The sequence below is a fragment of the Nipponia nippon genome, unplaced genomic scaffold (assembly GCF_047370975.1).
Source record: "Nipponia nippon isolate SJK-2023a ecotype South Korea unplaced genomic scaffold, ASM4737097v1 scaffold_5, whole genome shotgun sequence".
Taxonomy (NCBI): Eukaryota; Metazoa; Chordata; class Aves; order Pelecaniformes; family Threskiornithidae; genus Nipponia; species Nipponia nippon.
The window spans coordinates 17,854,071-17,881,792 of NW_028262369.1; the positions used below are offsets into that span (position 1 = coordinate 17,854,071).

The 27,722-nt window shown below is 41.8% G+C and overlaps 2 protein-coding genes across 13 annotated transcripts in view; one reads left to right on the top strand and one right to left on the bottom strand.

Moving 5' to 3' along the window:
* Positions 1-7,043, bottom strand: part of ARHGAP17 (Rho GTPase activating protein 17) — a 49,146-nt gene extending 42,103 nt beyond the window's left edge. For 6 of the 8 annotated variants that reach the window (XM_087732020.1, XM_087732016.1, XM_087732014.1 and 3 more), the window contains exon 1: positions 6,586-7,043. In XM_087732020.1, coding sequence (XP_087588146.1) covers positions 6,586-6,638 — 53 coding nt within the window. In that variant the 5' untranslated portion in view covers positions 6,639-7,043. The remainder of the gene's footprint in view (positions 1-6,585) is intronic. The other 2 variants (XM_087732013.1, XM_087732019.1) reach the window with 2 other exon arrangements.
* A 182-nt stretch (positions 7,044-7,225) lies between these two features.
* LCMT1 (leucine carboxyl methyltransferase 1) lies at positions 7,226-27,528 on the top strand. 5 transcript variants are annotated; one of them, XM_087732027.1, is made up of 11 exons: positions 7,227-7,415; positions 8,695-8,786; positions 9,379-9,500; positions 11,065-11,141; positions 11,804-11,865; positions 19,897-19,999; positions 21,865-21,985; positions 22,781-22,882; positions 23,297-23,388; positions 25,415-25,512; positions 27,159-27,528. In XM_087732027.1, the coding sequence occupies exons 1-11, from the start codon at positions 7,318-7,320 to the stop codon at positions 27,179-27,181; spliced, it is 990 nt and encodes a 329-aa protein (XP_087588153.1). In that variant the 5' UTR covers positions 7,227-7,317; the 3' UTR covers positions 27,182-27,528. The 5 variants fall into 5 exon arrangements, with proteins under 5 accessions (XP_087588154.1, XP_087588153.1, XP_087588155.1 ...); XM_087732029.1 differs by having other exon boundaries at positions 7,359-7,415; positions 8,695-8,942; XM_087732030.1 differs by lacking the exon at positions 7,227-7,415 and adding an exon at positions 7,502-7,827 and having other exon boundaries at positions 8,695-8,942.
* The last annotated feature ends 194 nt before the right edge of the window (positions 27,529-27,722 follow it).

Here is a 27,722-nt window from a genome sequence, read left to right on the forward strand (position 1 = left end):
ACACTGAAATGAGATTTTTCTTTTTCTGGAGTAGTCAGATGTAGACAAATGGCAACCTAGAAGACCAAGCACAAAGCAGATTCTGCCCATAAATATGAACATATTTCAATGTTGTTTATCACTTTTTCAAATATCTTTGCCAATGACAAGTGAATAAGGCTTATCATATTTACTTTTTTAGAAGAATGTTTGGATGAGCCAGAAATTTTCAAATACTGGGGTCATACTCAATTTTTTTTCCCCACACAAGATCTAGAAAAAACCTTAAAGAAGTATTTCTTTGACATCAAATGGCATTGTAGGGTTAATGTCATATTGGTTGAATGTAGGTAGCTCCTTACTTGACACAATCATTCAATAATAGTCATTTTAACATAATTGTTTTAATGTAATAATTGTGTTACAATAATACCAATTCCAACTTACGACATAGACTGCCAAGTGGCTTGAAGAAACACTAAATATAGTTTAGCATAGTAACTTTCATGCAGGGCATGAGCTATTAAAAGATACATTCAAATACTCTTGTTGAGTCACAGTAATGTCATCTGTACAGGGCCTGGAAAAACCTATTTGTATACAAGAAGTTGTATTTAAACAGTGGAAAACTAGAAAATAAGCTATAGTAAGTTAGCTTCTTAAATAAAAAAAGATCTTTCTAAAGGTGGTTTGTGGTCTCTTCCAGATTTCTAATTAGTTAGATCTGCTCATCCCTGGTTTACATTACTGTAACAGCCTAAGGGCAGACAGAGTATCTCTCCTAGTAAGTATATCCACCTATCTGTCAGTCTTGATCTTAGATGACTTCACCAGATCTAAACTTTCCAGGCCAGTTGGCTAGAAGAATTTTTAATTTACATGGTACTCTGTTGATTGCACCTAAAAAATGAAAAAAGAAATTGAAGGGAACAACATTAATAGTTGTGTCCCCAGAGGCAGGAAAGACTAACTCGCATAAAATTGTTAGACAGTCTAACAAGTGTCATTAATTACCAACCTGTTTTTCTGTAAGTAAACAGCACAATACAAACACCTCTGTGGACTCATTCCTCATATGAATTACGTAGCTATGTAGTTCAAATGCTTATTAGTGTATCATTTGGAAGCCTTTAATGACAATAGCTCTGAACATTTATTTTCATTAGAGATGACTGCAACTATAGAGTACTTCCCGAGCTTGTAATCAAAACCTGTCTCCCTTTGTAATTTATAAAAGGGTATAAAAACTGTAAGACAAGCAAGCGTAGATATCTGAAGAATTACCTTGTTGATGTCATACACAATATAATCCTTTTCATTTCTGAACCTAACACACAGCTGGTCTGCTAGAATGAGTATCTGCTTATGAAGCATCCCAAGGAAAGGTACAAACACACCAGGCAGGCAGTACCTCACCTCTTCAGATTCGCGAGACAGCACGTAGTAAAGCCTATTCCACGACTTCCATTTCATAAGGTATTCTACCCAGACAAAGCACACATGAAACGTGTGTGTAGAACAGAACTGTGGGCATGAGCCTTGACCCTCAAAACAGATGAAGGTTTAGAGGAATTAGTACATAAATTCCATTAAAAGCAATCTCAGCACATAGTCACTAAGGAATCCCAGGCCACCTGAAAGTCATGAAGTTCAGCATGAAGGTTATTTGTTTCTTCTCCACTCCCTCTCCCCCGTAATTTTTCAAGCCTAACTAAAAGTTTCAAGCTGTTTCCAATTGTTTATGCTGGAGTCTGGACGTAGTTCAAAATAAAGTCAGATTTGAGCTGCTTATTTTGCATGATTAGCTGTGTTATCTGTCATGGTCAAGACGCCAGTTTATTCTGACATGTTAATTCAGCCCATACGGAACTAATGATTTCCTGGTAAGCCATGCCTCCACTCCCCTGCACGCCCTGGCCCTGCTTCTTGCGAGTTATCCCTGAGAAGATGCGAGATCCCTCACGCTGACATGAGAACCAACACACACCGAGATCCACAGTTCGTTACGCTAGCTAAGACTGCCCTGAAAAGTTCTGATGCCACCTCCCAACGGGAGGTTGTCTCAGTCGCCTGGCCCAGACTTGGACCGTCTCTCTGAAGCAGCCAACACTAGCTGACACCAGCCAACAAAACTACAGGGACTAGTGCTTGAACTGCCCGTTTTCAATGAAAGGCAAAGCATGTTGTTTCATCTCCCCTTTCCTCCAGGTTTACACAGACAAGTAATTGATATTTTACTTTATGGGTTAACTAGAGCTTGAGTTGTTCCCCTCAGTAGAAACGCTTGCTTGCACACCTGCAGCACTTACAACCGATCTGTCCAATACATAAAGTACTCGGTGGCAGATTGAATACTTGTCTTAAGGCATCCAACAACATCCACAAGATAATTGCTGCAAAATATTTAACACATCTGTTAATTATTGTGGAATCCTGTTCCACTCAGCTAATCCCCTCTTAGTTAATTAGTTTCCTACATATATTTCATAATTCTATATAATACTATCCATGCAGACTCATAGGCTTCCCATAAATGCCATTCCTCTGCTTTAACAAAGCTCTTCAACATCTTTTCTTATTTTTCATGCTAAGGAGTTACTTCTCTGGTCCTAAGTCACATATTTGTGGTACAAGGCCAAGGACGCCAACCTTCGGAAGCTGGCTGTAAGAAACGCAGTATCATTCATACCTATGGCAAGCTGAACGGGATAAATCCTGAACTATTTTAAACACCCCTTAGTTAAAGAGAACAAAACCATGGTAAAGACATCACTGATGCACAGCCAAGGTTTGCTGACCTCATGATAACATGCCTGTTCTCCCCACCTCTCAATTATGGTGAAAAAAGCTGTGAACGAGTGAAAAGAAAAGCAGTAGAAAATACACCTTCCTAATACACCACCATGAAAAGCAACAGCCAGTTAAAGATTGCCCTATGGAGCAGTGGAAGGGTAGATGTCCCAAAGAAGGCAAATGGGAGCAGGCAGTCCACACGACATCCTGAGCGCCCCAGGTGAGCCAGCAGAGACGGGGGCTGTGACCCCTCAGCACAGATGCCCAAACTGCTCCTCCGAACACTGCTTCTCTTGTGGGGCGGCTTATCCACCAGCTGGATCTCCCAACAGCGTACAGGGTGTTGAAATACTGAACTCTGCACCTCTTCAAGACATTTACAGCACCAGAAGAGTCCTTTTGACATAGGATTTGTCTCCTCATTCTGCCCAAGAATAAAAGGCTAATAAATGAGTCACATGAATTCAATATAAACCCATCTCAGAAAGCAGCAAGTTGCCACAGTACTGACAGATAAGAAGCACACTGCAATCTTTTTTTTTCTTCTTGTTTTTCTCTCCTTTTTTCTTCAATGTTACAAAAATTGAAATGGCTCGCTCCTTGTTCTGGTACCCAGTGCCAGAAACACTTGCCTCTGCTAATATTGCCTGCAAGATCCTACTGAATGATGATTGTCACATCTCCCACGTCTTCCCTGAGTTCTACAGCGCTTATTAAAACCACAGAATGCAGCACTGCCCAAAGTTTGAAAACCTCAGCCCTGATATTTGCAAGTGAAACCAATCACAAATCTTTCACTGCTAAGTGATTTTACTTTGGGAAATGAAATAAGACCCTGGTGACTATCTGAATGCTTGGCTAGTACATGAAATGTAAGGAGGCTAGTAACATTAAATATTCACCGATTAATTTTAATAGCACATTTGATACCTCTTGAAAAAAAGTGTTTTTCAAGTTAACTATTATTAAAACTGTAAAGTGCACCATTCCTCCTCCTTTGTACACAGATTGGTCTAATCATGCTTGATTTCTTGACTCAGTGTTGCAGGACTGAGACACCCCTCTCGCTGCCTCGACTGGAGGAGGACAGATGCAGAAGCATTTCCAGAAATTCTCTCTGACTCTGTCAAATCAAAGTTTTCACTAGACTGTGGGCTTCGACGGGCCTCAAAAGCAGTAACTATTTAAAGATGCTGTTTGTATCTAAGTGAACATCTGACATAAATGACTAATTTAAACCTCTTTACAGGCAACAGGATATCTTGAAAGTCAGATAAAAGCACTGCGATGATGAACCAAAAAAATTAAAGAAAAACAGGTTTAGGGAAAAACAGTGCTCGGTTGTCCACAAGAATACACTGCACTCTGGGAAACGTAAAAATATCTTTACTGAGTTTCCACTGTTACAGCTTCTAAACATACAGGTGATCATACATTGCAAAAGCCAACACAAACCTCCTGAGTTTTGCTTCTTTCTCTCCCATCCCCAAATCGTGTCCATAAACTAAGTTTCTTGAGTTTCATTAGAATTAATGCAGATTTACAGTGATGAAAATTATTTCAATTACATAAGCATTTTTCTTTGAACATTTTCTTTCTTGGAAAGACACAAATATTAAGGTCAGCAACAAAAGAGTAAGTACCACCTTGTGCTAACAAGGCTACACAAACAAACCCCTAGAAGGGTCAATTTGGTTCATTCAAAGCACTTACAAACATGAGGATATAATTTATACATGAAAAAGGTAACAAGCACTGGTCAAAACTTTATGATTACCCTCACTCTTCAGAGTCTTCTTACCTCTACTCAATTAAAAGAAATGTTTGCATATTCTTGGGTAAAGAATCCATACAACTAACTTAAGATACTGTATTATTAAAAAACACTCTATAAGCAAAGACAAAACCAATAAGGGCATGCTTGTATTTAATGCTGACTAAAACAGGAAAGAGAGGAACAGAGTTTAAGTTTAAATTAAACTAACTATTAATATTAAGCTTATAAAAACACATGAGTCGGTGTCATTTTAAATAGTTTTTAATGAAAAACAATTCCAGGTACTTGTATTTTAATGAAACTAGAAAACGTCGCTATTCTAGACCCAGGCTGCTAAGGCACCAGCAGACTACCTGGCGAAGAAGTATGAGCAATAATCGTGCACACAGACAACCACACCCTGAGAACCTCCATGGTGAAACAACCGATAGCCACAGCTTCCACCAGGCTTCAGCTGCATTTAGTCAAAGGTCATTATGAACCTGCCAACCCATACACAACTATAAACAGTGCTCCAGATTTAATTCTGATTTTCCCCTTGAAGTAGAAAGCAGCCCAAGATGTTTATCCTACTCAGTACAGTGCAGATTACTTGAAATTCCACTTGGGATTTGGAGCTGTGGGCCCAACACATGCAAAAAAGGAATGCCAATAAGCACTCTGACAATATAAAAAAAAATTCTATTAATTCATATGAAATGAGAATGAAAGGACACAAGAGCGGTTTGGAAGTCATGCTCTCTTTTATAGCAAAACAGATACCCTATTAAAAAATCTACTACTTCGCCATTATTAGCTGACACACTTGACCTGTTTTATATGTATGCAGGCCCCAAAGAAAATAAACATTGTATTAAATGAATTATTGGAGTGGAGGCCATGAAAGTATAAACTCAGATACTATGAAAGTTTATACTTTCGGTACAGGTACATACTTTCAGATTAAGTTTTCACTTAAAGCAGAGAGCAGTTTCTGGGGGAAAATACAGAACTCTACTAGAAACACAGTAAAGTTACATTTGCATTTTTAGCACACAGAAGAGCTGCAGGCGGACATTCCGGTGTCTACGCACAGATTTGTTTCCACAGCATCAGGCTAAAGACCTTCCAAGACCCTGATGTCTGTAAATCAATGGCAATCATACCTACAAGACTTCTGTTATTTTTGTTAAAATTAAATCACAGAGAATGCACTCTCTTAAGTCTTCTTAAATGCAAAGAAGAGTGAGAAATAGATCAAGTAACTCAATATTAAGCAGTGACAAAGGAAACGAAAGTCACAGAAGGAAGCCCGCAATGCAAACAGCTCTGCGGGGGCTCGGGAGCCACGGACACCCCCTGAGGAACCCCCCGGCCCCCAGCAGGGGCATTCCCCAGCCCCGAGGGGAACTTTGCTTTCTGCCCTCGCAAGCCTTAAACACGACACCAACCTTAAACGCGAACTGCACAAACCCGCGCTCCCGGCGCTGCGCGGGAAGGGGCGGTTCGGCGCAGCCCCCGGCCCGCAGCCCCCGGCCCGCAGCCGGGCTCTGCTCAATCCGCTGCCCGAGCAAAGCCTGGCGCTGACAGCGCGTACAGACAGGTAAGACGGGGGCCTCGCTGCCGGCGGACACCGACGGACCGACACCGCGTTTCGCAGCGGGCCGGGGCCGGCACCCACCCTGCCACCCAGGCCCCGCTCCCGGCTCGAAAAGCGAGAACCAGAACCTTCTCGCTGCTTTAACTTTCGAGCAACGAAGGCTGCCCGCCCCTCCCCGTCCCGCCAGTTTCTCCCTGAGCTGACACAAGTTTTTCTTCCCCAAAAGGCCCCGCTGGGGGGAGGGGGGGACCCCGCCGTGCCCGCTCCCTCCGCGCCCCGACGCGCGGCCGAGATTGCGGATGGCGTCCGCCCGCTCCCCGCAGCAGCACCGCCTCAGCGCGGCGGCCCCGCACGGAAAAGCGGAGCGGAGCCGCGGAGCGGAGCCACCGCCCGAGCCCCGCCGGCGCCCCGGCCCAGCCCGGCAGGGCCGCCCACCGCCCCGCCGCCGAGCGCCCACCTGCCGACGGTCTGGTTGGCCAGCTGCTTCATCCGGTTAAACTGCTTCTTCATGGCGGCGGCCGTCCCCCCAGCCTCCCGCCGGGCACCCGCTGCTCCGCTGCCGCCACCCCGGCCCGGCCTCCAGCCGCCGCCTCCTCCTTCTCCCTGCTCACGGCGGCGCCACCGGCCCCGCCCACACCGGAACCCACCGCCGCTTCCGGCCCCGCCCACACCGTCACGTGCCCGCGGGGAACAGCTGGGTCCCTGGGAGGAGCGGGGCGGCTGGAAACCCGGATGTTCCGCCCGGGGCCCGGATGTCGGCGCTCCGCAGCGTCAGGGCGGCTGCTCCGCCCGCCGCTCTCTCGGGAGCGAGGGCCACTGCTGCTTCAGGAACGGCAGCTGGGCCGGGCTCGGTGCGCGGGGGCCGCCCCTCCCGGAGCGGACATCTCCGCGACCCACCCCCGTCCCGCACCCCCCGCGGCGTTATCGCCGAGCGTCCTCCAAGACTACTGCTCCCGGCTTCCCTTGCGGTGCCGCCGCCGTTTCCTGGGCGGGGCGGTGCAGCTCGCGCTCTCTCATTGGGCGCTATGGGAATAGACGAGGCCGTGGGCCAATCGCTGCCGAGCTCCGGCGGACCGCCCTGCGAAGTCCGCCCAATGAGAGGCGGCGGGGGGCGGGCCGCAGGGGCGGTGGCGGCAGCGGCGGGCGGCCGAGCCTCGCGCGCTCCCTGGGCCCGGCCCTCGCGCCCTCCATGGCGGCCGCCGCCCGCGACCCCCTCTCCGCCGCCGGCCTCGACGAGGCGGACGAGGCGGTCCGGGGCACGTGCGAGGACGCGTCCGTCTGCAAACGGTAGCGGCGCCCGGAGAGGGAGCGGCGGGGCGGGGCGGGGCGGGGTGGGCTGGGCTGGGCCGGGCCCCTCCGGCGTCTCTCCGCAGCGGGCCGCGGGCGCTGCTGGCGGGGGCGAGGGCAGGCAGAGCCGGCGGGCAGGCGGCGCAGCACGGTCCGGCCCCCAGGAAGCCGGGCTGGAGGAGAGGGGGACGAGCCCCTTCTTTTGCCGGGTGCCGCCGTGCCCGGTGGTACCGGTGGCCTTTGTCTGCACCGAGGCCGAGAGCGGAACCCCGGGCCCGACGGGCTGCGAGGACCGGCTGGCCGGGGAGGCACAGACAGGGCTGCATAGCTGTGAGCTAAGCTGCGTGGGGGAGAATAAACTTCAGGGCGCGGTCAGAGCGCCCCTTCGGAAGGGTGGGCGTTTGCTCCGAAGGTGCTTTTCACTTGGACCAGTCTTCAGCTTTGCCATAAACTTTCCCAGTCCTGTTATTAACCGCCTGTCCAATTTTCAACTTAGAGTTTGTTTATAAAACAGCATACAGGAATAACTAGAGTTACACTGTCTAATAGTGGGGATCAGCAATTTCAGTGATGATGATATCTCAGGAAAAAAGATCTTGCGATTTTTCAGAATTCTTTATGTCACCTCCTCTGGAGGATGGGTGCTGGGAGAGTGATGAGTTTTGTTGCCCTGTTGTGCATGGGTGTGAATTTAACTTCTGTTATTGCTGGCTTTTTTGTTCTATCTTTTGTTATTGGTGTAGCAGCAAATTGTTGGGTGATTGAGTTTGTTTTTGAGAGTTTACCTTTTCAAATCGGTTGTAAAACTAGTACTATTCTATTAGAATAGAATAGCACCGTTGTCTGTGCTAAAGTGATATGTAGAAGCTCTGGAATAAGTGCAAACAGCTCACAGCATAATGACGTATAGAAGTAAGGCATGCTTTGTGTGCAGCCTGAGGAGCGTTACACAGACAATTCCTCTGTTTTCTGGGTCCTCAAGGAGGAAATATTTGAGATAAGAGTCTTCTCTTGCAGAAGTTCATCCAATAGTGCAGAGGCTATTAAACAGATGCTTGTTTAATATGGCAAGAGCCAACGTTTTTTTACTAGACTTTCTATAATTTATTCATTGAAATAGTTCCACGTGTTCAACAGGGTTTTTAAACTTTGTCTGCATGGACACACCCAGGTCAGAGAGTGACCTTTTCAGCTTGTGTATCTTACTGAGTAAATATCGGTGGCCTTATTTCATAATTCTCTTTTTTTTTTTTTTTTCTTATTTTCCTCCGCTGGGCAGGTTTGCTGTAAGTGTTGGCTACTGGAAAGACCCCTACATCCAATATTTTGTGAGACAAGCCAAAGAGAGAAAAGCACCTGAAATCAATAGAGGCAAGTTGGCATGTGAACTTGAATGAAGACAGTGCAAACGTGTTCTTAACTGGTCTGGAAGAGCACCTGACAAAACCTCCATATACTTGCTATTATGGAGTGTAGGAAATAAGTAAAGAATGAGACAAGTTTTCTTCACAGTAATAATTCCATACGGTATCTGATCTTTTAAATATTATTCTTTAAATCAAAACTCTTATCCTTTGCTTTCTGTATTCTGAATGGAATGTCTCTGTGTGTCTTAGTGTGCGGTAATCTCTACAAAGCAGTCAAAAATGTTGATTTGACCCAGGGTGTGTCAGCTCTGGTCTCTGCAAAAGTGTGCACGCCAGGTAGAATTATTCTGCTCAGTTTGAGGTGAAACTTGACTAAAACTTTTATTTATCCAAGGAATCCTGTTTTATCAGTGTATCAGATTTTGTTAGTAATAAAAATAAACCCCCAAACCCTTAGGTATCTCAAAAAGAGTGCATTATTCTTCCTAAGAAACACCATTTTTTAAATAGACTACCTAAAAATCTTAATGACTGTTAAACATCAAGTATTCTATGAAAATAATAATTAAAAACAAACTTTTTTTTTTTGGTAACAGGCTATTATGCTCGTGTTCACGGAGTCAGTTATCTGATTAAAGCTTTTCTAAAGAAGACAGAATGCAACTGTCAAATTGTTAATCTTGGTGCTGGCATGGATACCCTGTTCTGGAGATTAAAGGTAATGATAGCTGAGAGTAATGAACTTGGCTGAAGACAAAGATTTGTGTGGACGTTTGAAGCACTCCTCTGTGAGGGCTTATCGGTGCTGCAGTCTGTAGTACAACGTGGAGGTGTGCAGCGAGGCTGACTGCCCTGGCTGGTTTGCCTCGGTTCTCAGCTTGCTTAGAATTAGTTTAGGTATCTTTAAACCTCAGTGCACAGGAGGGGCTGCGGTTTTCAATGGCTTTTACCAAAAAGTGCGTGACAGAGTCTGACCTCTAGTGGACTTTCAGGAACAGAGCTTGAACTCCAGGCTCTTTAAGCCTTAAGATTCCACTTTTTTTATCCTATATTAAAACAGGAATCGGGTACCAAAGTACAGGATTGTACAGGCTCTATTTACATGTTTCTGAATTATTTATATAAATGTGAGTTTATATATGTAAATATATATATCTGTATGCATGTATGTCATTCACAAAAATTGAGATTATTCAGATATTACATAGTATCATTTTGAGTGAACACACCTCTAAGTCATCTTGTCCTCTCATTAACATTTACATTTGTAAATTTGGTTTCTGGAAGAAAGCCTAAGGGGCCAGTTGCATTTTGCTTGGTCACAATTCATAGAATCATACAATCATTTAGGTTGGAAAAGACCTTTAAGATCATTGAGTCCAATCGTTAGCCTAGCACTACTAAGTCCACCACTAAAATAATGAATTTTTTCTGAGATGTGAAGCTTTTTTCTTACCTGCATTCCTATGAAAACTATGTCAATACACATTTTGATGAACTTTCCTGTAACAGCGATTCTAAAAGCTGAAGTGGGGCCTGTAATTCCAATTCTTTCTCCTTATAAAGAGCAGGTGTGGTATAATTAACGGACAGAAGACTGGACCCAGTTAACCGTGCGCTTCAGTGTTCTGATTACTGATTTAATCTACTGTCCAGAAATGCATGAGGTTGACAAGCTAGAACTAGCCTTACATATCCATCACAAAAGGATTGCTGCATAGGGAGAAACTTGGTACAGCTTATCTGTTGGTGTCAAATGAAACGAAGAGGTTTTCCCCTTTTTTGTAGTAGAGGAATACTGATGTGCTTGTAATCTGACTGTCGGTTTGAGGACAAATTGTGGAATGTGGTCACTTTCTGTGTAAACCTGTGCAAAGTGTTCCTGATTCCTTTCTTAGAAGAATATACTGAAGATGCATGGTAAATGTTGTAATAGTTTCCTGTTGCTGTGCTCTTCTAGATTCTGATAATATATTGTGGGAATATATGTTTCAGTGACCTAGTATCTAGGATTGCTGCATTACATAAAATGTTAAATAATTTCCATAATGCTTAAAGGACATTCTAATGTCTCTCAACTGTTTTTGTTGTTTTGGGTTGTTTTGTTTTTTGTTTTTGTTTTGTCTTTTTTTTTTTAAATCGTAAGACATTAAGTTATACTACTATTACAAATGCCAGTGTAAGCTAAAACAAAACTGTTTAGGACTTAGGGCTATATCTTCTTATCATGTGCATGTGAAACTTGAATGTCCCTAATTCTAGAGTCTTCCTCCAATTATCAGGATGAAAATCTTCTCCCTAGAAAATATTTTGAAGTGGATTTTCCAATGATAGTTGCAAGAAAAATACATAATATCAAGTAAGTATAACACTTATGTTTAGCTATATGAAACTGAAAGTAATTCAGCAAAATGTCATGAACTGCAAGCTACAATTATTTAATCTCTCTTCCAAGAAACTCTTCATGCTCTAGGATTTAGAATAAAGGTTTCATTATGCAGGCAGGTCATATGTGTGACTGTGTAGCTGCTATTTCATATTGGAGAAGTTGATATCTGGAAGCTTTAGGGAGGCAAGCAGACTTTATTCTTAATTATGTAAAATATAATGGGCAGGGGAAGCCTCACAGTGATTAGAGGGGATTAAGTCTTCTCTTACTGTTGAAGAGAGTAGTAAATTCTCAGACTTGCACGTTCAGTTACAGAGGTAGGATAGCTGGTACTATACCTGAATGTTCTGTTTGAATGAATACATTAAGGCTTATGGAGGATACTTGAAGTCTGGATTTCTCTTGAAAGATTACCTCAAAACTGAAGTGTCATTTGGTATAAAACTCAACTGCAACATATTACTAAGTCTAACTTGCAAACGTCTTTATTTCCAGTAGAGGGCAGAGGTATTCTCCTGTCTGTTTTTAACGCGCGCGCACACACACACATATCTATGTTAAAAAAAAAAAATTGTAAGCACACTGTTAAACAAGCTTAACTGCTCAGAGATGCTTCTTCCTTCTTCCCCCAGATCAAAACCTCCCCTGTCAAAACCAATTATGGAATCCCATTCAGGGGACTCTCTTCTAATAGGTGAGTCATCTTAAAAATCAGTCAGCAATGTACTGCAGCACTTTTAAAACTTTTCTGATCATTTTGTTCTGCTATGTGGGCAGGCTTTTAATGTTTGAAACACTGTTTGGACAGAGAATTGGGAGGGAAAAAAGGTTTTTTTCTTCTCTTACAGACTCCTGCCCATTTGTTCTGTGTCATGTTAGAAACGTCTTCTCTTGAAGTAGTTCTATTCTGCCAGAAAGTTGTTGGGTTTCTTTCTTTTTCTGTCATATGTAGCTTAAGTTATGTTTTCTTTTCTGTCACAGAAAAGGAAAAATGCTACTGGTAGTCATGTATACTGGATTAAAATATCTATTGAGTGTTTTCCTCTTTCTTCTTTCTGTCTCATTAAGAGCACAAGTCTTTACGTTTAGCACAGAAGTAATGCAGCGTGCAAAGTCCGTTCTCAGGAGCCCGTGCCATTTGTTACATTTTAGTATTAAGAGGATATTAGATTCAGGTGGTGTCATGTGGTTGTGCTCTCTTGGTTTATAGCCTCATTATGTTTGTGTCAGGATTGTAATTCAAAAACCTCTGTACTTGTGGAAAAAAAGAACAGGTTCCGTTGAGTAATGTTTTCAGTGCCTGAATAGCAGATACTGCACTGTAGTAGCTGCTTTGGACCCTTTACAAGGAACAGTAATTATCTGCATCTACGATACCAACTGATTTGTGTTAGCAGATGTGACCCTAAAACAGAGCTGGCAGTGTTTTGTGTTCCCTGATGTGATTACATCTATAGGTGCTTTTAATAAGCACAGTTTTAGCTGAGGATCTGGAGGGCTTGAAAGGGCCCTCCAAAGAGTGAGGAAGAGTACAAAGGGCGAGGAGGTGTGCTTGTGCTGCTAGTGGCAAGGTGTAGGTGCTTCACCCTAAGGCTCTTCTAGTGCTTTAACTTGGATCAGAGTACTGCCACACACTGACTTGACTGTGCATATTTATGCATATTATACACCTTTTATTGCTGGATATTAGAGGGTCTTACCAACCTTTTAGATGTCATTTGGATGGCAGAATTCTCCGTTGTACATTCAGGTCTCAAAAGATGAAAGCCCAGTGCCTCATCTCAGAAAAAGGGCTCCTAAGTACCACTGTGTTTCAGCTAGGAGACCTTCTTATAACATGTCTCTTGTATACAATGAGATGTGCTGCATAAGCACTGTTGAAAAGGCATTAACGCAGGGTCGATCAGAAGGGTTTGATAATATTTGTGTTACTGAACAGCTGTAGATACATCTAGTACAGCAAAACAAGTTGCAGCAGCGTACTGTAATCAAAAGCTACTAATTAGCAAGTCACAGCAGTCAACGGCAATTAATGTATCACTCTCTGAATGCATTGGAGTGGCTTATTTCTCTAAAGCTGTTTCTCTTGTTCTTTCTCAGTACTGGGTTTTAAATACTTTAGAGTAGCCATTTTACTGTAACCCAGCTGATGCAGGCTCTACTACGCTGAGATCTTTCAGATGTAGCATGGTGTCCAGATATTTGGAGATAGCACTTGATAAACACAGGTCAGTTTGAGTGAAATCCATGTGGGAACTCTCATTTAAGGACAAATTAATGGCACTGCTTCATGTGGAAGTGCCACCAGAAGAGGCTGTGGACTAAGTAGACAAATCAAACAGGCAGATGAATAGAGATTTCTTACAGATCTAAAGGAACTTGACAATGAATTCGCTCAGCTACTAACTGGTATATACCCTCTCATTTTGAAACTGTCTTAGTACCTGAGAATTGGAAGGTGGCGGCTGTGACTCAAATGGGCTCCAGGAGAGATCCAGGGAACTACAAGCCAGTAGGACTGATGTCTCTACTGGACAAATTAGTAGAAATTCTAACAGACAGACTTAGTGGAACACAGGAATAATATAATGTGTTGAGAAAGAGTCAGCATGCCTTTTGTAAAGGTAAGTTATGCCTCATAAACCTATTGGAGTTCTCTAGGACCCAGCAGATATATTGGAAAAGGACATCCAATTAATATAGTGCTTGAATTCAAAAAATATGTTTTGACAGTGTCCCTTACCAAAGTTTGCGAAATAAATTGCACGGTTGTTGTTGGGGGAAGGAATGGTTTTCATATGGATAAAGAGCTGGGGATGGAGAGTAGGCATATGTTGTTAATTTTCATTATGGAGGGAGATGGAGAGCTGTACTTGGGGATATGTTGTTGTTTAACACTAAGTAATGATTGGGAAAATAGAGTGACTAGTAAGTGGCAGCTTGTTGGCAAGTCCAAACTCTTCAGATTGGTAAAGAACTGTAGAAGAATCTTGTGAAATTAGTGACTTGGTGATAAATTCAATGTGGATTTATATTAAGTGGTGCACATGGGTGGAAAAAGTAGTTTGTGCCTCGCATGTAAATCATAGGCTGCTGGCTGATTATTGCTGCCTGCGTTCAAAATCTGGGTATTATAATAAATAGATATATGAAAACATCGGCTCAGTAATGGTCCAGAAATACAAATCAAGTTTAAGAATTCTTAGAAAAAAGATAGAAGACAACACAGATGCCGGTATTAGTAGTACATATTTGCGCTCTCTTTGTCTTTTCCCTAGGTAGCTGCTGTTGGCATCTATGAGAGGCAGGATACCATACTAGGGGGACCTTTGGTCTGACCTGATACAGCTGTTAGACTAATGCAATATTTTGGGAATACCACCTGTCATAGGGATTGTAATGGGGCATCAGGAAGCAGCATTTCCAGGTAGGGAAATGTTACTCATTTTTGTGTTTTTTGGGGTGGGGATATGGGCCAGGATTTTAGAATCTTGGGAAGGGAGGTTGTCCCATCCTGTTGTCATTCCTCCCTGCCCCTCCCCCCTCCCCCAATCAGCTCCACAGTGCTGTTTGATGTATACCAGGAATAATTGGTTTAGATGCTTTGGAATTTGGCTTTTGAGTTGTTGTAATATCGATTGATGTGACTCTTGTTCTCTTACTGCTTTTCTTCTCACATTAAACGTTTTCATTTCATGAAGCTAGTGCTAATAGACTTCAGGGCAATGTCTGCTTTTTCCTTGCCCTTTAGACAAAACAATGGCAGCATGGCTTGCAGTTCAAGTATAGATATTTGTGGGCCCTGCCCTTGAATGCAGCAAGATGACACTTGTCATTGAACAGCTTTGCCATTTCATAGGGAATGTTAGATCTCCAGGGGAAAGTGGTAAATTTCTGCAGTAATTTGACACTGCTGTGGCAATATCAGGTTAAATTGTTTTCAAAGTTCAGTGGTGCTATCTGGTTCATGATGCAGTTGCTAGTGTTGGGAAGTTTGTACTCTACCTTTGCTACTTTGCAAGTGCAAATTACACTTCAGCGAACTATTTATTACCTTTCAGTGCCACTCATATACACTTTCTAGCACTGTCTAGTCCAGCTTTGGGAGTTGGTTGTTTTAACTTTCTTTTCCCTACGTTTCCAAACTTGCTTGTGACCCAACACAGGCGTCAGGGTTGTTGCTGTCTTGGTGACTTGCATGCCTTGCGTTGGGGAGGATCCTACGCTTGCAAGACAAACTAAATGTCTTTGTGTTTTGATGTGTACCCTGTTCTGATGTTGTAGGTATAAACAACCTGAGTGAAACCAATACTGTGTCATGCCTGTGAGTCTGCAGAATAGGTTGTATGGGCTGGTTGTTTGTAGAGCTGCCAAAGATACCTTAGGATGAAAATCCTAATGAAATCAGTTTGAGTCAATAGTATCCTGCATGCTGTCTCTTGGAAAACATCCAGGAATTTGTTTCACTAATCTGAGAAGAGAGTAAGAAAAGAAAACTCTGAATTCTTGCAGCAGAGGAAACACTGCACTTCGTGCGCCTGTGATTCTGTAATGCTGCTTCAGCAGATGGATTAAGGTAGTGGGTGAGTGCCTGGGGGCCACCATAAAACAGAGCATTTACTTGCTGGTAGCATGTTTCTGTGCAGAAAGAATTTATTGCAGTGAGGTCAAAAGGCAACTATAAGCAACTCCTGCTACCATTCAGTTACTGTAATGATGTCTAAATTCGAACCACTTATATTGTTACTTCTGTACCAAAAGTCACGGAAAATATACATACAAGTGGTATGATCGGAGCAGAACATTCTCTGTTGCATTATGCACGGCTAACAGAAGCGTGCATCTAGGCTGAGAGAGTCTGTGTTTGGTAGATGGGGTTGGCTGGAGTGATGGGGGTCGTTTTCTTTCTTTCCTTCCCTCTCCCCTCCCTTGTATTTCTCAAATGCAGTCTGAATCTGGTGTTTCTCAAACCTTCGTTTCAGGCAAGTACAAGAGAGAAACTTTGTACATAACTGAATATGCTGAGTGTGAGCATCACAAAGAAAACTGTAAGGTAGCTCCATGCTCTAGAAAAGAACATCATGACCAAACAACTTCGCTAAAAACCAACATGAAATACTGGCCTCTGGATGGGAATTAATGCTTGAAATATGGGATTTTCAACAGATTAAGCCACCAAATGTTGCTGGCTATGCCAGCATTAGGACAGCTGGCCTGAGTCACAAGGTGGCCCTATTTATTTGAAAACTGCCACTGACTTGTGTGTTAGTGCAGCGTGGGTGGTGTTCTCTGGCCCGGCCAGGAGGGAAGGCAGCAGCGCTCCTGGCAGCAGCAGAGATCTGATGGAGCATGCAGGGCTCTCGTCTGTGAGAGGTCACTGTGGCAGACACCTTCAGAAGAGTGAGATTATGGTGGGGAAAAAAAAGTAGGGTTTTTAACACCAAAAAAATTGATTCAGTTAAGAGAAACTTCTTGTTCATAAGAAGTAATCAATGGAGACCACGTGACTGTGCTACCAAGCTGAAACTTGCTTTTTCTTTTTCAGCTGCTCTGTAGATAGGCAGGTATTGTAAAATACATTTGCACCCATGCTGCTTAGTCAGGGTAGCAGCATATCTGCAAATTTTCATACTTAGAGCATCGAACTGCAATAAAGTAGAAAATGGTGCCAGACCATAAAAAAGCAGCACTTTTTTTTTTTTTATATGTTATTTTACATATATTCAGCATGGTGTTTATGGCCGTACTTCAACTTTTAGCCTCCAGGCTGGGAATAATGGCAATTTCAGCTATCATCAGCTGCCATTGCCTCGCAATAAGTGAGTGTCTGCTATCTAAGTGTGAGGTGATGGGGCAGTTGTCAGTCTGATTTCAAAATTTTGAAGTTGTTTGCCTAGTTAAGTATGATCTCTTCATCCCTTTGACTTTATATATAAAAGGATTTTTTATTGCCATGTATAGGCCAAAGGTGGAAGCTAGCAGAAACTCTTACAAGGAAGTTTGGAAGAGGCTTAGCTTAAACTCTTTCCTCTTGCCTTTTTTTCCTTTTGCCTCTCTTTTTGCATTTTAAAATTGACTAGTGTAAATTTCATATTTTTCCCTAAGACTTCCTTCAAGATAGAATTATTGATCATAAATGTTGAACTATGTGAATTATGAAGATATTTAATAAGGTGCTTTCAGTTATGTTTAAAATGTACAATTTTTAGCAATTGTATCAGCTTGTGTCTAACGTGTATGCTTCTCTGCCTCGGTACTATCTGTGGTTGTGTTTGCCAACAACCATCAATGGAGAGTCGAGGGAAGTTGGCAGGAAAATGTGTGGAGGAACAAGTACATTCTGTTTGAATGGACCAAAGAAGGAGAACCAGGCAGCCCGGATATTGGAAATGGGAGTAAAGTGATGGCATTTGGAGTAAAAAGCTTTTGAGGAGAGGAACACAATCCATTCCTCATCAGCTTTCTTGGCCTTTTAAAAGTTTCTGCTGCAAGGAGTCCTGTATTAAGGCATTAAGTATATTTGGCTTTAAGGTTTAAAGAATATTTCCACTGAGCCAAATCACCCTTAAAGAAACCAGTTCTAGTTTGGTGTTTGGGTTTTTTCCCAGTAGGTAACTTGGAATAACCGGGCTATGGCTATATGGCTGTTTATTTTCACTTGTCCACAACCCACATCTCCAAAAACAACTGTGCTGGGCTGCACTGAGGATTGCCCAGTTGCTTCTGTTAGCCATCCCCTCTCCCACCACATCAAGGCATAACAGAAATTGTGGGGTTTGTTCATGTGTATCAAGCTTATTAAAAACAATGTTAGTAATTCAGATTGCTGAAATTTGAACCATTGTGAAGGACAGTTTTATAACATAAGGTTTGGGAGGTTTTGCTCTTTCCTGCTCTTCAGTAATAGAAATGCTTGAATCAACATGGTGTGAGCATTTATTCTCACCTCTGGTGCAGTGTTTGTACTACTTCCAATACTGGATCACTTAAATTTTTTTGTAGTTTGTTTCTGGTTATAATTAACATACCAGTATGTGCAAGTCAATGAAGCTGGACAGGAAGATTGCATTAATTTCATACTAATTCTGGTGACTGATGCTTATTGTGCTCTATCTCTGGACACCAAACCAATCACTATATAACTACTTTCCTGTGTGTGGTGGGGTTTTTTTGTGTGGCTTTTTTTGATGCCATTATCATGGCCTTGATATAATAACTTAAATAGAAGGGTGTGGGAAGTAGTAAAGCTATTACAGAACATGCACATGGAAAAAAGCATTGACTCAAAATGTTGAATCATTTGCCACACAACACTTTTTTTCTTTTTTTCCCTGTAACTCTTTGCATGAACTGTTCTGGTTTCTGTATCTGTTCAGAAATGTTGCTGGAAAGACAGCAATTGTCACTTTCTAGTGCCATTTTCAAACAGTTGGTCACTTGAAAACTAAACTGAGGTACATCTTCCAGAACGTTTGAAGCACTGCTTAATTTAATAAATTGCCTTTTTTTTCCCCTCTCCTGAAATGGAAAAACCCTTTCATCCTGTCTCTTCAGCCATTTGGCTTCTCTTTCTCTCTTCACCTAGCTCTTGACATCTGCTCCCGTATTACCATTCAGGAGCTGTGTCTGTCTGCAGCAGGATCCCAAATGGAGCTGTGCCAGAGCTTGCTACTGCAAGTTGACATTGACTGGCCATTACAAGACCACTTTAAACTCTCACTCTGGGTTTTTTCCACTGTTTGACTTATTTTGCATCTTGCTCTGTTGCACTCATATGGCAAGAGGGGAAAATTATGTGCTATTCTGTCCTCATGACTTCACTCTAATAAAGCTAAAGTGTGAAAGAGCGCTCTGATATGTTCCCACAAAACTTTACTTCTTTAAGTGGGTTTGATACTGTACTTGTAAAATGCTTTCTATGGGGACTGGGCTCATCTAGTTGAATTGATTGCAACTGGTCATCAGAATTATTGACAGCAAGATACTCATGTTGCTGCTGGCTTCCTTACAGTTTGGCTAGTATGGCAAAGTGTCTTTTGACATATTAGTTCCTCCTTCATGTTGAAAAGCATTTACAGGAGCTTGCTGCCTGTTGTATGCGAGGGTGAATATTTGTTTCTCAGAATACCTTTTCTAATTTGACTCTACACTTAAATACCATTGCTAGATCATATGAAAAGGCTAAATGATAACGGGTTTTGGCCCTCAAATATGTTTCTGGTACCCATATATATTATATAGCTAAACGTGTTGTTAATTTATATGGCTATATCTATTGTTAATGTTTGGAACATTGTTACTCTTAGTTTTTCAGAGATTGATGTACATTTTTTTTAATGTAGTTCCTTATGTACCTACGTTGGGTCATCTAAAAAGACTCTATGAACAAAACAAAAAACCCTGCCTTTAATCTTCACATTTTTCTTCTCTCTGCATTCCTTGAAACCATGGTAACGGATGGGATAACCTATCTGCATTAGAGTGGCTGCGGAGTGAAAGAGTAGGCTTGTTGCCGAGTCTGATGCTAATATATCACCATCTGTAAACCACAACAATCAGGTGTAAGGGAAGTTAATGTTTTAAAAGAAGAGTTTGCTGTTAATTGTTAGGTATCACAGGTCAAACTTTGACTTCAAATTTGTGTGTTCCTATGTATTTTTTTTAATTTATAATTTCAGCATCCCTCTTATTTGTAACTGTTAGTCTCAAAATTTTAAACTTGCAGATTCTCACAGCCTAGACTCCAGTCGATATTCCATAGTAGGAGCAGATCTTCGTTTCTCATCAGATCTGGAGGAAAAGCTAAAGAAACATAACCTGGATATACAGTAAGATTTTTTTTTTATTATTTTTTTTTTTTATTTTGATGAGGGCTTGTGGAATCGTATGGGTGAGAGTAAAGTCAGGCTTGGGCATACAGCATCTGCATCCAGTGCTCATTATGCTATTTCCATGGTTACCTTCTCCTGAGCCCTTGAGCAGAAGGAATTGTTCAGACACCTCATGCAGCCTCACTGAGCCGAGCAGGCTGGCATTGCCATGACGGCTCGGTAGTTCCAAGTCTGAAGCAAGGTTGTTCCTTGCGTAGTCTATTCTGCAAACTGCGTTTTCGTCCTTCCTGAGAAGATCAAACATTACAGAACTATTTGCTTCTTGTTCTTAAAATGCTGAGGGGAGTGAAGGCTGGTTTTCTGTGAATATGTTTCTGGTGGTTGGTTCTCTTTGGGGTCTATGATCCTTTCACGCAAGTTAAAGCTCTTGTTGCAGGGTAGGCAGCTGTAATTCTATCTTGTTCCCCGCCCCATCCCTTGCCCTGGGTGGGATGAGTTCCCGCAGCAGCCATTTTCTGCCTCAGAACTCATATGAGTTTTCTTTCTCTACTTCATGAATTTAACTCTTAGAGATTTCTAAAAGATTTACCCCTTGCTTGAATTTGGTTGAAATTTAGTTAATAGAATTATAAGTTATGCAAGGGGAATCTCTAAACTAGACATGTATCAAAATGTCATAAATTGCTTTGTTTATGGGTTGGTTCAGTTGCATTTAGTTTTAATGCTGATTGATGGGCAGTACCTAGATCAGTGAACATTTTCCACCCCTATTGTAAGGGCTGTATGAGTCAAGATTTCTGAGAGCTTAGCTGGTAAAATGAAGAATAATTCTGTCAATGTTACATTATTTCAGAGTTTTATCTTTGTAATTACTTTCTATTGCCTCCACTTAAAACCCCTAGACCTTTTGGTAAAGTGATTGCCATGGAGTCCTTTGAGAACTTAAGTCCGGAAGCTAATATCTGCGATTTTGTTGTTCAAGCATTAGGCTTCTGGAGGGGGCAGGATTTAAGTTTTTAGAGTGGATGATGGACATACCTTTCAAATATAAGATATATAAATAGCGGCTATCTGGCTGGGTGGGAGAGAGCATATGGGTAAGCAGAATGCATCAAATTGCCATTTAAATCTTTACACTTCCATCCTCTGAAGTCTTGCCTTGCTTGCCTACATTGCTGCTCCTTGTGGAATTTCTCCTGCTTCTAGTGACTTTTCTTTTTCCTGTTCATTCTAGCAATTAAAAGAAAACTCCATAATTCTAAGGAAAATGACTTGTGTAGGTGTCTATTTTTGTGGTTTTGTGGATGGAGGGGGAAGAGACAACGTGCAAACTATAGATTGCATTTTGTTAGATAATAATACGTGAAGCTTGTTTTACAGATACTGAACAAATCTGTCTAATTAAAATTCTTCTTAGAACTCTTTTTAAAGAGAGAACTTTTTTTTCCAATCCATATTTTATTCCTAATTTTACTGATCTCTAAAAGAGTGCAGATTGCATATATAGGGTACGATTCTTCTGCAAAATGAGTCTTAGTATGCACTTCAGTTCATGCTGTCACAGTTCAGAGAAGACTTACAGAATACACATTCTTCTGTGTTCATAGTATGGCTGACTTAGGGGAGATTGTTTCCTAATATCTCTGGTTTGTAACCATGGGAGTCCCCTGTTGACTGCCAGAAAACCCAGTTCTAGTCAACTTGATGAAGTGATTTCATTCAGTCTTAAATGTCTAGCTCATAAAAAGGGTTGCTCTTTTAAGAATTTTTGGGGACATGGAATTATTTGCTTGCTAATAATTCTTTATAGATTTTTCTTGTGCTTTTGCTAGAAATAGTTCTCTTGTTTTTTTGTTTTAAAGTTTGCCAACGCTTCTGGTAGCGGAGTGCGTACTGGTTTACATGACACCGCAGCAATCTGCAAATCTTTTAAAGTGGGCAGCAAGCACTTTTCCAGTGGCGATGTTTATAAATTATGAGCAGGTAAAACAAAAATGGCATTTTTAGACCTGCATTATTGTCATAAAAATTGCTCTCAAAAGTGGAAGTTTGGCTTGTAAAATAAGAGTGGGTCATATCCTTATGTATAGACAGCAGTTTCTGCTGAATTTCTTTAGTAATGTGTTTTATTTTGTAGGTCTATTAGCTCATTTTAAAGAATACATAGCTATTTGGAAAGGGAATTGCTGGACTGTATTGAACCAAGAGAACTGAGGCTTAATCCATATGTGGAGAAAACCATGGAATATTGGTTTAGATAAGGCAGAGGAAAAAGAAATGATGCTGAATGTTGGATATGAGTGTATAACACTACATAATTACCTCTCTATGTTCTTTGACAAAGTGGAGCAAAAAATCACATCAGGATGAACTTAGCTTCTCTCTATGGAGGTAAAATGCTGCCTCAGGGGAGCTAGGTGGCTCCAGGAATTAGTAACAGGATCTTCCAAGCTGTAAATCACTGCTAGAGAGGTGAACCAAGTTGCTGACAACTTAAAGCAGAGTCAGTTTTCAGTGCCCAGTGCAGAGTCCCTGTGTCTGCAAAGGCAATAGCATTGTCACCATTAAACTGGCACTCAATTTGTAAACATGAGGTAGCTGAGGAGGTGGTGGCAGTGGGAAATGAGACCTGGTGTAAGAACATGTGAAACTTACTTTAATGTTATCCTGTATGTTTTATGACGTAGACAATTCAAGAGTTTAACCAAGTTACTGCTTTTTGCTGCGATTACATTCTTTTCGGAAGGGGGAACACTTTTGTCTCATTCTCTACCTGAGGTGAATATGATGGACCGGTTTGGACAGATCATGATTGAGAACTTGCAGAGACGACAGTGTAACCTGGCTGGAGTGGAAGTCTGCAGATCCTTGGACTCTCAGGTAAAGGGGCGCAGAGCTCTGTTATTAAACTTAATTAATCTGTCTGCAAGTTTTGCCTCTGTGTGTGCACTGTAAGGCTCAGAGTAGTGACCAAAGCAGGTTTGGGGTGGGCAGCTGCTACCTACTGAAACCTTTTCCTATCCATGTTACAGTGGTTCCCTGTTATCAATGCCATGGTTGTTTGATACCACTTAGTTTCGGTAGTTGTACAAAAACTGCAGTAGATCAGAGCACAGCTCCATCTATCCCACTGTCCTCTCTGGGCAGAGGTTAGCAGCAGATGCTTAGAAAAGAGTATGAGGTCTTCAAAGAACAGGTCAAGCAGATGGCCTACGAAATCCTTAGGGGGAAAAACTGCTCTCTGGTATTTTTCCTCGAGTCCTCTGAAAACTGTGCTGCTTGTTTATTTTACAGAGGGAACGATTGCTGTTAAATGGCTGGGAAACTGCACGTGCCATTGATATGATGAAAGTGTACAGCTTTTTGCCACAGGCTGATGTCAAAAGGTATTATTGATAGCTTGCTTGGGGCCAAAAGTCATCTTCAGATGCCATTTCCAAGGTAGTTCACGTCAATATGTAGTATGGGATCCTCTAGTATAACAGAGAGGAGGCTGTGTGCAGATGCTAGCTAGGTAGACAGAATGTGTCTTGAGTCTGAAGCTCTGCAGAGCCTGAAGGATAATGCCTGGAGCAACATTAATGATCCAGAGGGTTATTGCTGCCAGAACTAGACTGGCGGGGGTGATGACTTGTTTGGGTGCAATATAAAGCATCTCATGACAGAAATTTGCAGATGCTACAGAAATGCTGTATTGAGTTTTTACAGTACCTAAGATGTTTCTTGTGAACATCCAGCCTCCACAATATTAGATGGGTGGAGCGGAGTCCTAAAATACGCTCAGAACAGGCAGCCACTTTTCATGTCCCCAAGGGAGATGACATCCAGGTGTTTGCTCCAGTCTTATAGGCCTAGGTAAGATTACTTATCCATTTGCTTTTTTACTACAAGTGGGTGGAAAATGGCTGGTCCTGTTCTTCCCTCCCTTCTCCCTTGGCAGCTTATTTAGGTAATGAGCCAAGGCAGGGCAGTAATTTAGTGCTATGACCTATATTACTATGCAAGCAAAGAGGGAGAGAGAGGAGAGGTGTGCCCAGCAGCGCCGTCTGACTATCTCTCAACAGATTGATGCATCTTCCATTCATATCGTGTTCATGAGCTAGACTGCTGGGCCTGCAGACAGAGCTTAGTACATAGAGGGTATAACTAAAGGCTGTTGTAACAGTCAGTAATCTGCATGGATTTTGTTACATTTTTTGCATTAAAGAAAAGCTAAAAAGGGGGAAACTGTTTTTAATGAGTGACTTCTTAGGTATATGATATGAAGTGTGAATTGCTATGAGTCATTCATTAACTATAGTTTGAATTAGCCGAACAAGTTACCTTGGTCAAAATAAGTATTGACATATGGGGATTTCTCAAACCATGGAACTGAACAGGTGAGATTGAAAATCATAGGTTGTTTAAATAGGAACGATGACTCTGTGATTGTACCATATGGCACTTGTGGAGAGACATAGCTTGTACTTTTTTTGCAGCATTTTTTACTACCTTAGATCTGTTCAGCTTCTTCCACTTGTTCCAAATGCCAAGAAATAGGTTACGTAAACTCTGTCCTTCAGTATTAATGAGGCAAATAATGCTTCCTATTTATAAAAATCTTTACCAAAGTATTCCTGTGCAGCACTTGCACATCTGTGAGTGTGTTTAGGAACTTTTGCCCCTCAGCCCCTCTTGATCCTCAGTAGCAGCCCTTCCAAATATTTAGCATGGAAAATAAACAAGTAATCTAGGGTGAGAGAGAGGAATATGCCAGGTTAAACGTTTTAAAGGAAGCACAGCTTGGAGGGAGAAGTTCTCCCATTTGTTTGGTGGAAGACATTCGAAGATCTTACTTTAAGAATCCTAGGTAGGAACCATTTTAGGAAAAAAATTCTCAGATCTTATATGTACCATTTGGTTTGTGCTTCATCATGAGCTCATGTGGGAGAGTTGTTAGAAGCTGCACTGGTGTACCCATCACTCTTCTAAGACATAATATGGACTTGTTGTGATTGTCTGGAGAAAATACTGTCTTCAGCTGTTCACTGTTATCCTTTGGTAAAGATAAATCTCCTTCCATTGGGCTGTACTATTGTGTTTACTTAAATCCAACAAGACCAGATACATGCAGTAAAAGGGGTTAGAAGAGAAATACTGGTATTCATGAGAAGTTACACAGATTAGTCCTGGAACGTGAAATTCCAGGGATGAGAAGTTGGAAACATCTTTTGGGTCACTTGTTTCATGTATTGACAACAAAGGCTAGGAGTAGTGGTGGTATCTTCATTATGGACAAATACCTGTATTAATTTACTAGAACAGTAACTGCCTTATTGGCCATAGTTTTCACTCCTATGGAGTGAGGAAGAGCACATTAAAAACGGTACTGAGACTCCAGTTTGAATCACAATTTTTCTTTTTTTCCTACAGAATAGAAGGACTTGAATTCCTAGATGAAAAGGAGCTGTTTGAACAACTAATGCAGCACTACTGCATCTGCTGGGCTTCAAAGGACAGCAGTAATCTGGGTAATGTTCTCCAACATCTAGGAGGTGACCCTTCACATTGAAATCTTATGTGGAAAGACTGGGACTACATACACCAGATGTGTGATAGAAGTATCCTGTAGCAGGAATGGGGTCTGCTTCTCTGTCGTTGGGGCTGTGAACACCTCCCAGGTGGTGTCTCATGACTTTCTCCACAGCCTTTTGAGGGTTTGTGTTGGCATCTGAATTGCCCAACAGGAAGCCTGTCCAGTACAGGGGAGTTAGAATTTTTACACAGAAAGATGCCGTATGGGTTACTTTAAATAACTGCTTGCTTTATACTATCAGTGCTAATTGAAAGGTTTACAAATCCTATGCATGTAAAGTGCCATATGGGCACACGGTATATGAAATCACAGTGTCCTGACAACATAAAAATAAATTCGTATTACTTAGCCCAGTCTTCTGCATTGCTTCCATTTACATCCATCTGAGACTTAAGTTTTCCACGCTGCTTTCTCCTGGGGGAAAAAAATTCCCTTTGAAGTTAACACTTATAAATGTTCCTTTTGTTCTTAAAGTTCTGTCTCTCCTAGATGGGAATTTCTTTGAAACAGAGAGACTTGATTTATGCTTTAGGTAGTATTATGTATGTTGCTGCTGCTTAAGAAATAATAAAATCAAAAGAATTATGGTTTGGGTGAATGATGGATGTCTACAGCCATTATTTGTCCAAATTAGAAAGACAACTCTGTTGCAGACACAGTTTATCTCTACTTCTGTCTGTAATTTCAGGGACTTTAGTCTTTCCAGAAAACTTCTCTGCCTGCCAGTTTATATCTTTTTCCTCCCCTTCTCCTTCTCTGCCCTTCCCTTGCTCCTGACAAAGCAGTATTCAAGAACAAATTTTATTTGCTGTTCCTTAGCAAATGTGAATAGATGGAACCTCTGCTGAAGTTGTGCAGCCAGACTGAGTAGCAAAGCATCTGATACAGCTGGTAAAACTAGATCTTCAATTCCCTGTTGCTGGTGCTGTAACAGAGATGCTAGCTTGTGGTGTCTGCTGACCTGAATCCTACAACTTCAACACTTTTGAGCTGCAGAAATGCACATTTTCCATTTGATTTCTTATGGCTAAAAGTGATGACTGCAATACAGAAATTATTTCTAGAGGAGCTAAGGCCAAAAAGTTCAGCTATTCATAGTAGCCAGTATTCCTGGGATCTCTGGTTTTATTCTTTGCTGTGGTTAGAGAAGTACTCTAGAAGAATTTTGGGTACTGAGGTTAAATGATGCAGCATATCTTAAAAGTCAAAAAAGACAAATCTCAAAGTAGATAATCAAATGTCTAATGCATGGATATACCTTAATCTAAAGCAGTTTTTCTTTATCCACTGTGAATTTACTGCCCTCATTAATGGTATTTTCCCTAGCTTTCTCTTTTTAATTTCATGGGCAGACCCTTAGTTCATCAGCAGCCTCTGTGTTCTTTCTGCCATGAATAACTTCAGTACTCTTTCAGATTGGCTTATTCAAATTAATTGCTGTATCACAATCAAAAAAAGGGTTAAAAAAAGTACAGAAAGCATCCTTCTTTCTGTGTCTGACTGTCCTAATAGTAGTGAAGTATGGGTAGTATAAGAATAAACACTTGTTTCTCCCCCCCATCCCCCTTTCTTTTCAAATAGGTCTTGCAAACATCACATTCTAATGTCTTTGCTCGAGGGAAGCTGCGGGCCCAGAAGCCACAGCAACTGCCTTCCACTTGAGACAAGATCACGGAAATGATGGGACTTTGCACGTGCCAACTTCAGTCTGCGCATCTGTGTAAGCGGCGCCAGTGCAGCAAGCAGCGAGCGCTGCTGATGTCGACTGTCCTGTTGGCTTTTGGTAGTTCTAAGGAATCTTTTTTGCCCATTGTGAGCAATTGTAACGAGGCAAGACTCACCTCCCATTTCCAGATATATAATGACGGACTTTCATAAGATGTCAGTAATTCCTGTTTAAAAGCTTGCCTTCTTTAGTTTAAAACTGAAAGTAAAGTGTTCTTGGATTATATGATTTTCCTCTTTTGTCTTTTTGTGGATGTGTAAAATGTATTTGTGACAGGAAGCTGGAAAATCAGTGCTGGTGAGCTGCGTTATTGGATATCTCTGCACTGTGCACGGCTGGTCATGAAGGTTAAATTTTGTTAGTTTTCATTCTGTCCAGGTTTAATTTTTATGAAGCATCACCATGTTAGCTTTCTCCAG

Coding starts and splice junctions, on each gene's coding strand:
- LCMT1 (XM_087732027.1), top strand. CDS start 7,318: ATGGCGGCCGCCGCCCGCGACCCCCTCTCCGCCGCCGGCCTCGACGAG. Junction 11,142..11,803: donor AGAAAAATACATAATATCAA/GTAAGTATAACA, acceptor TTCTTCCCCCAG/ATCAAAACCTCCCCTGTCAA. Junction 23,389..25,414: donor CCACAGGCTGATGTCAAAAG/GTATTATTGATA, acceptor TTTTTCCTACAG/AATAGAAGGACTTGAATTCC.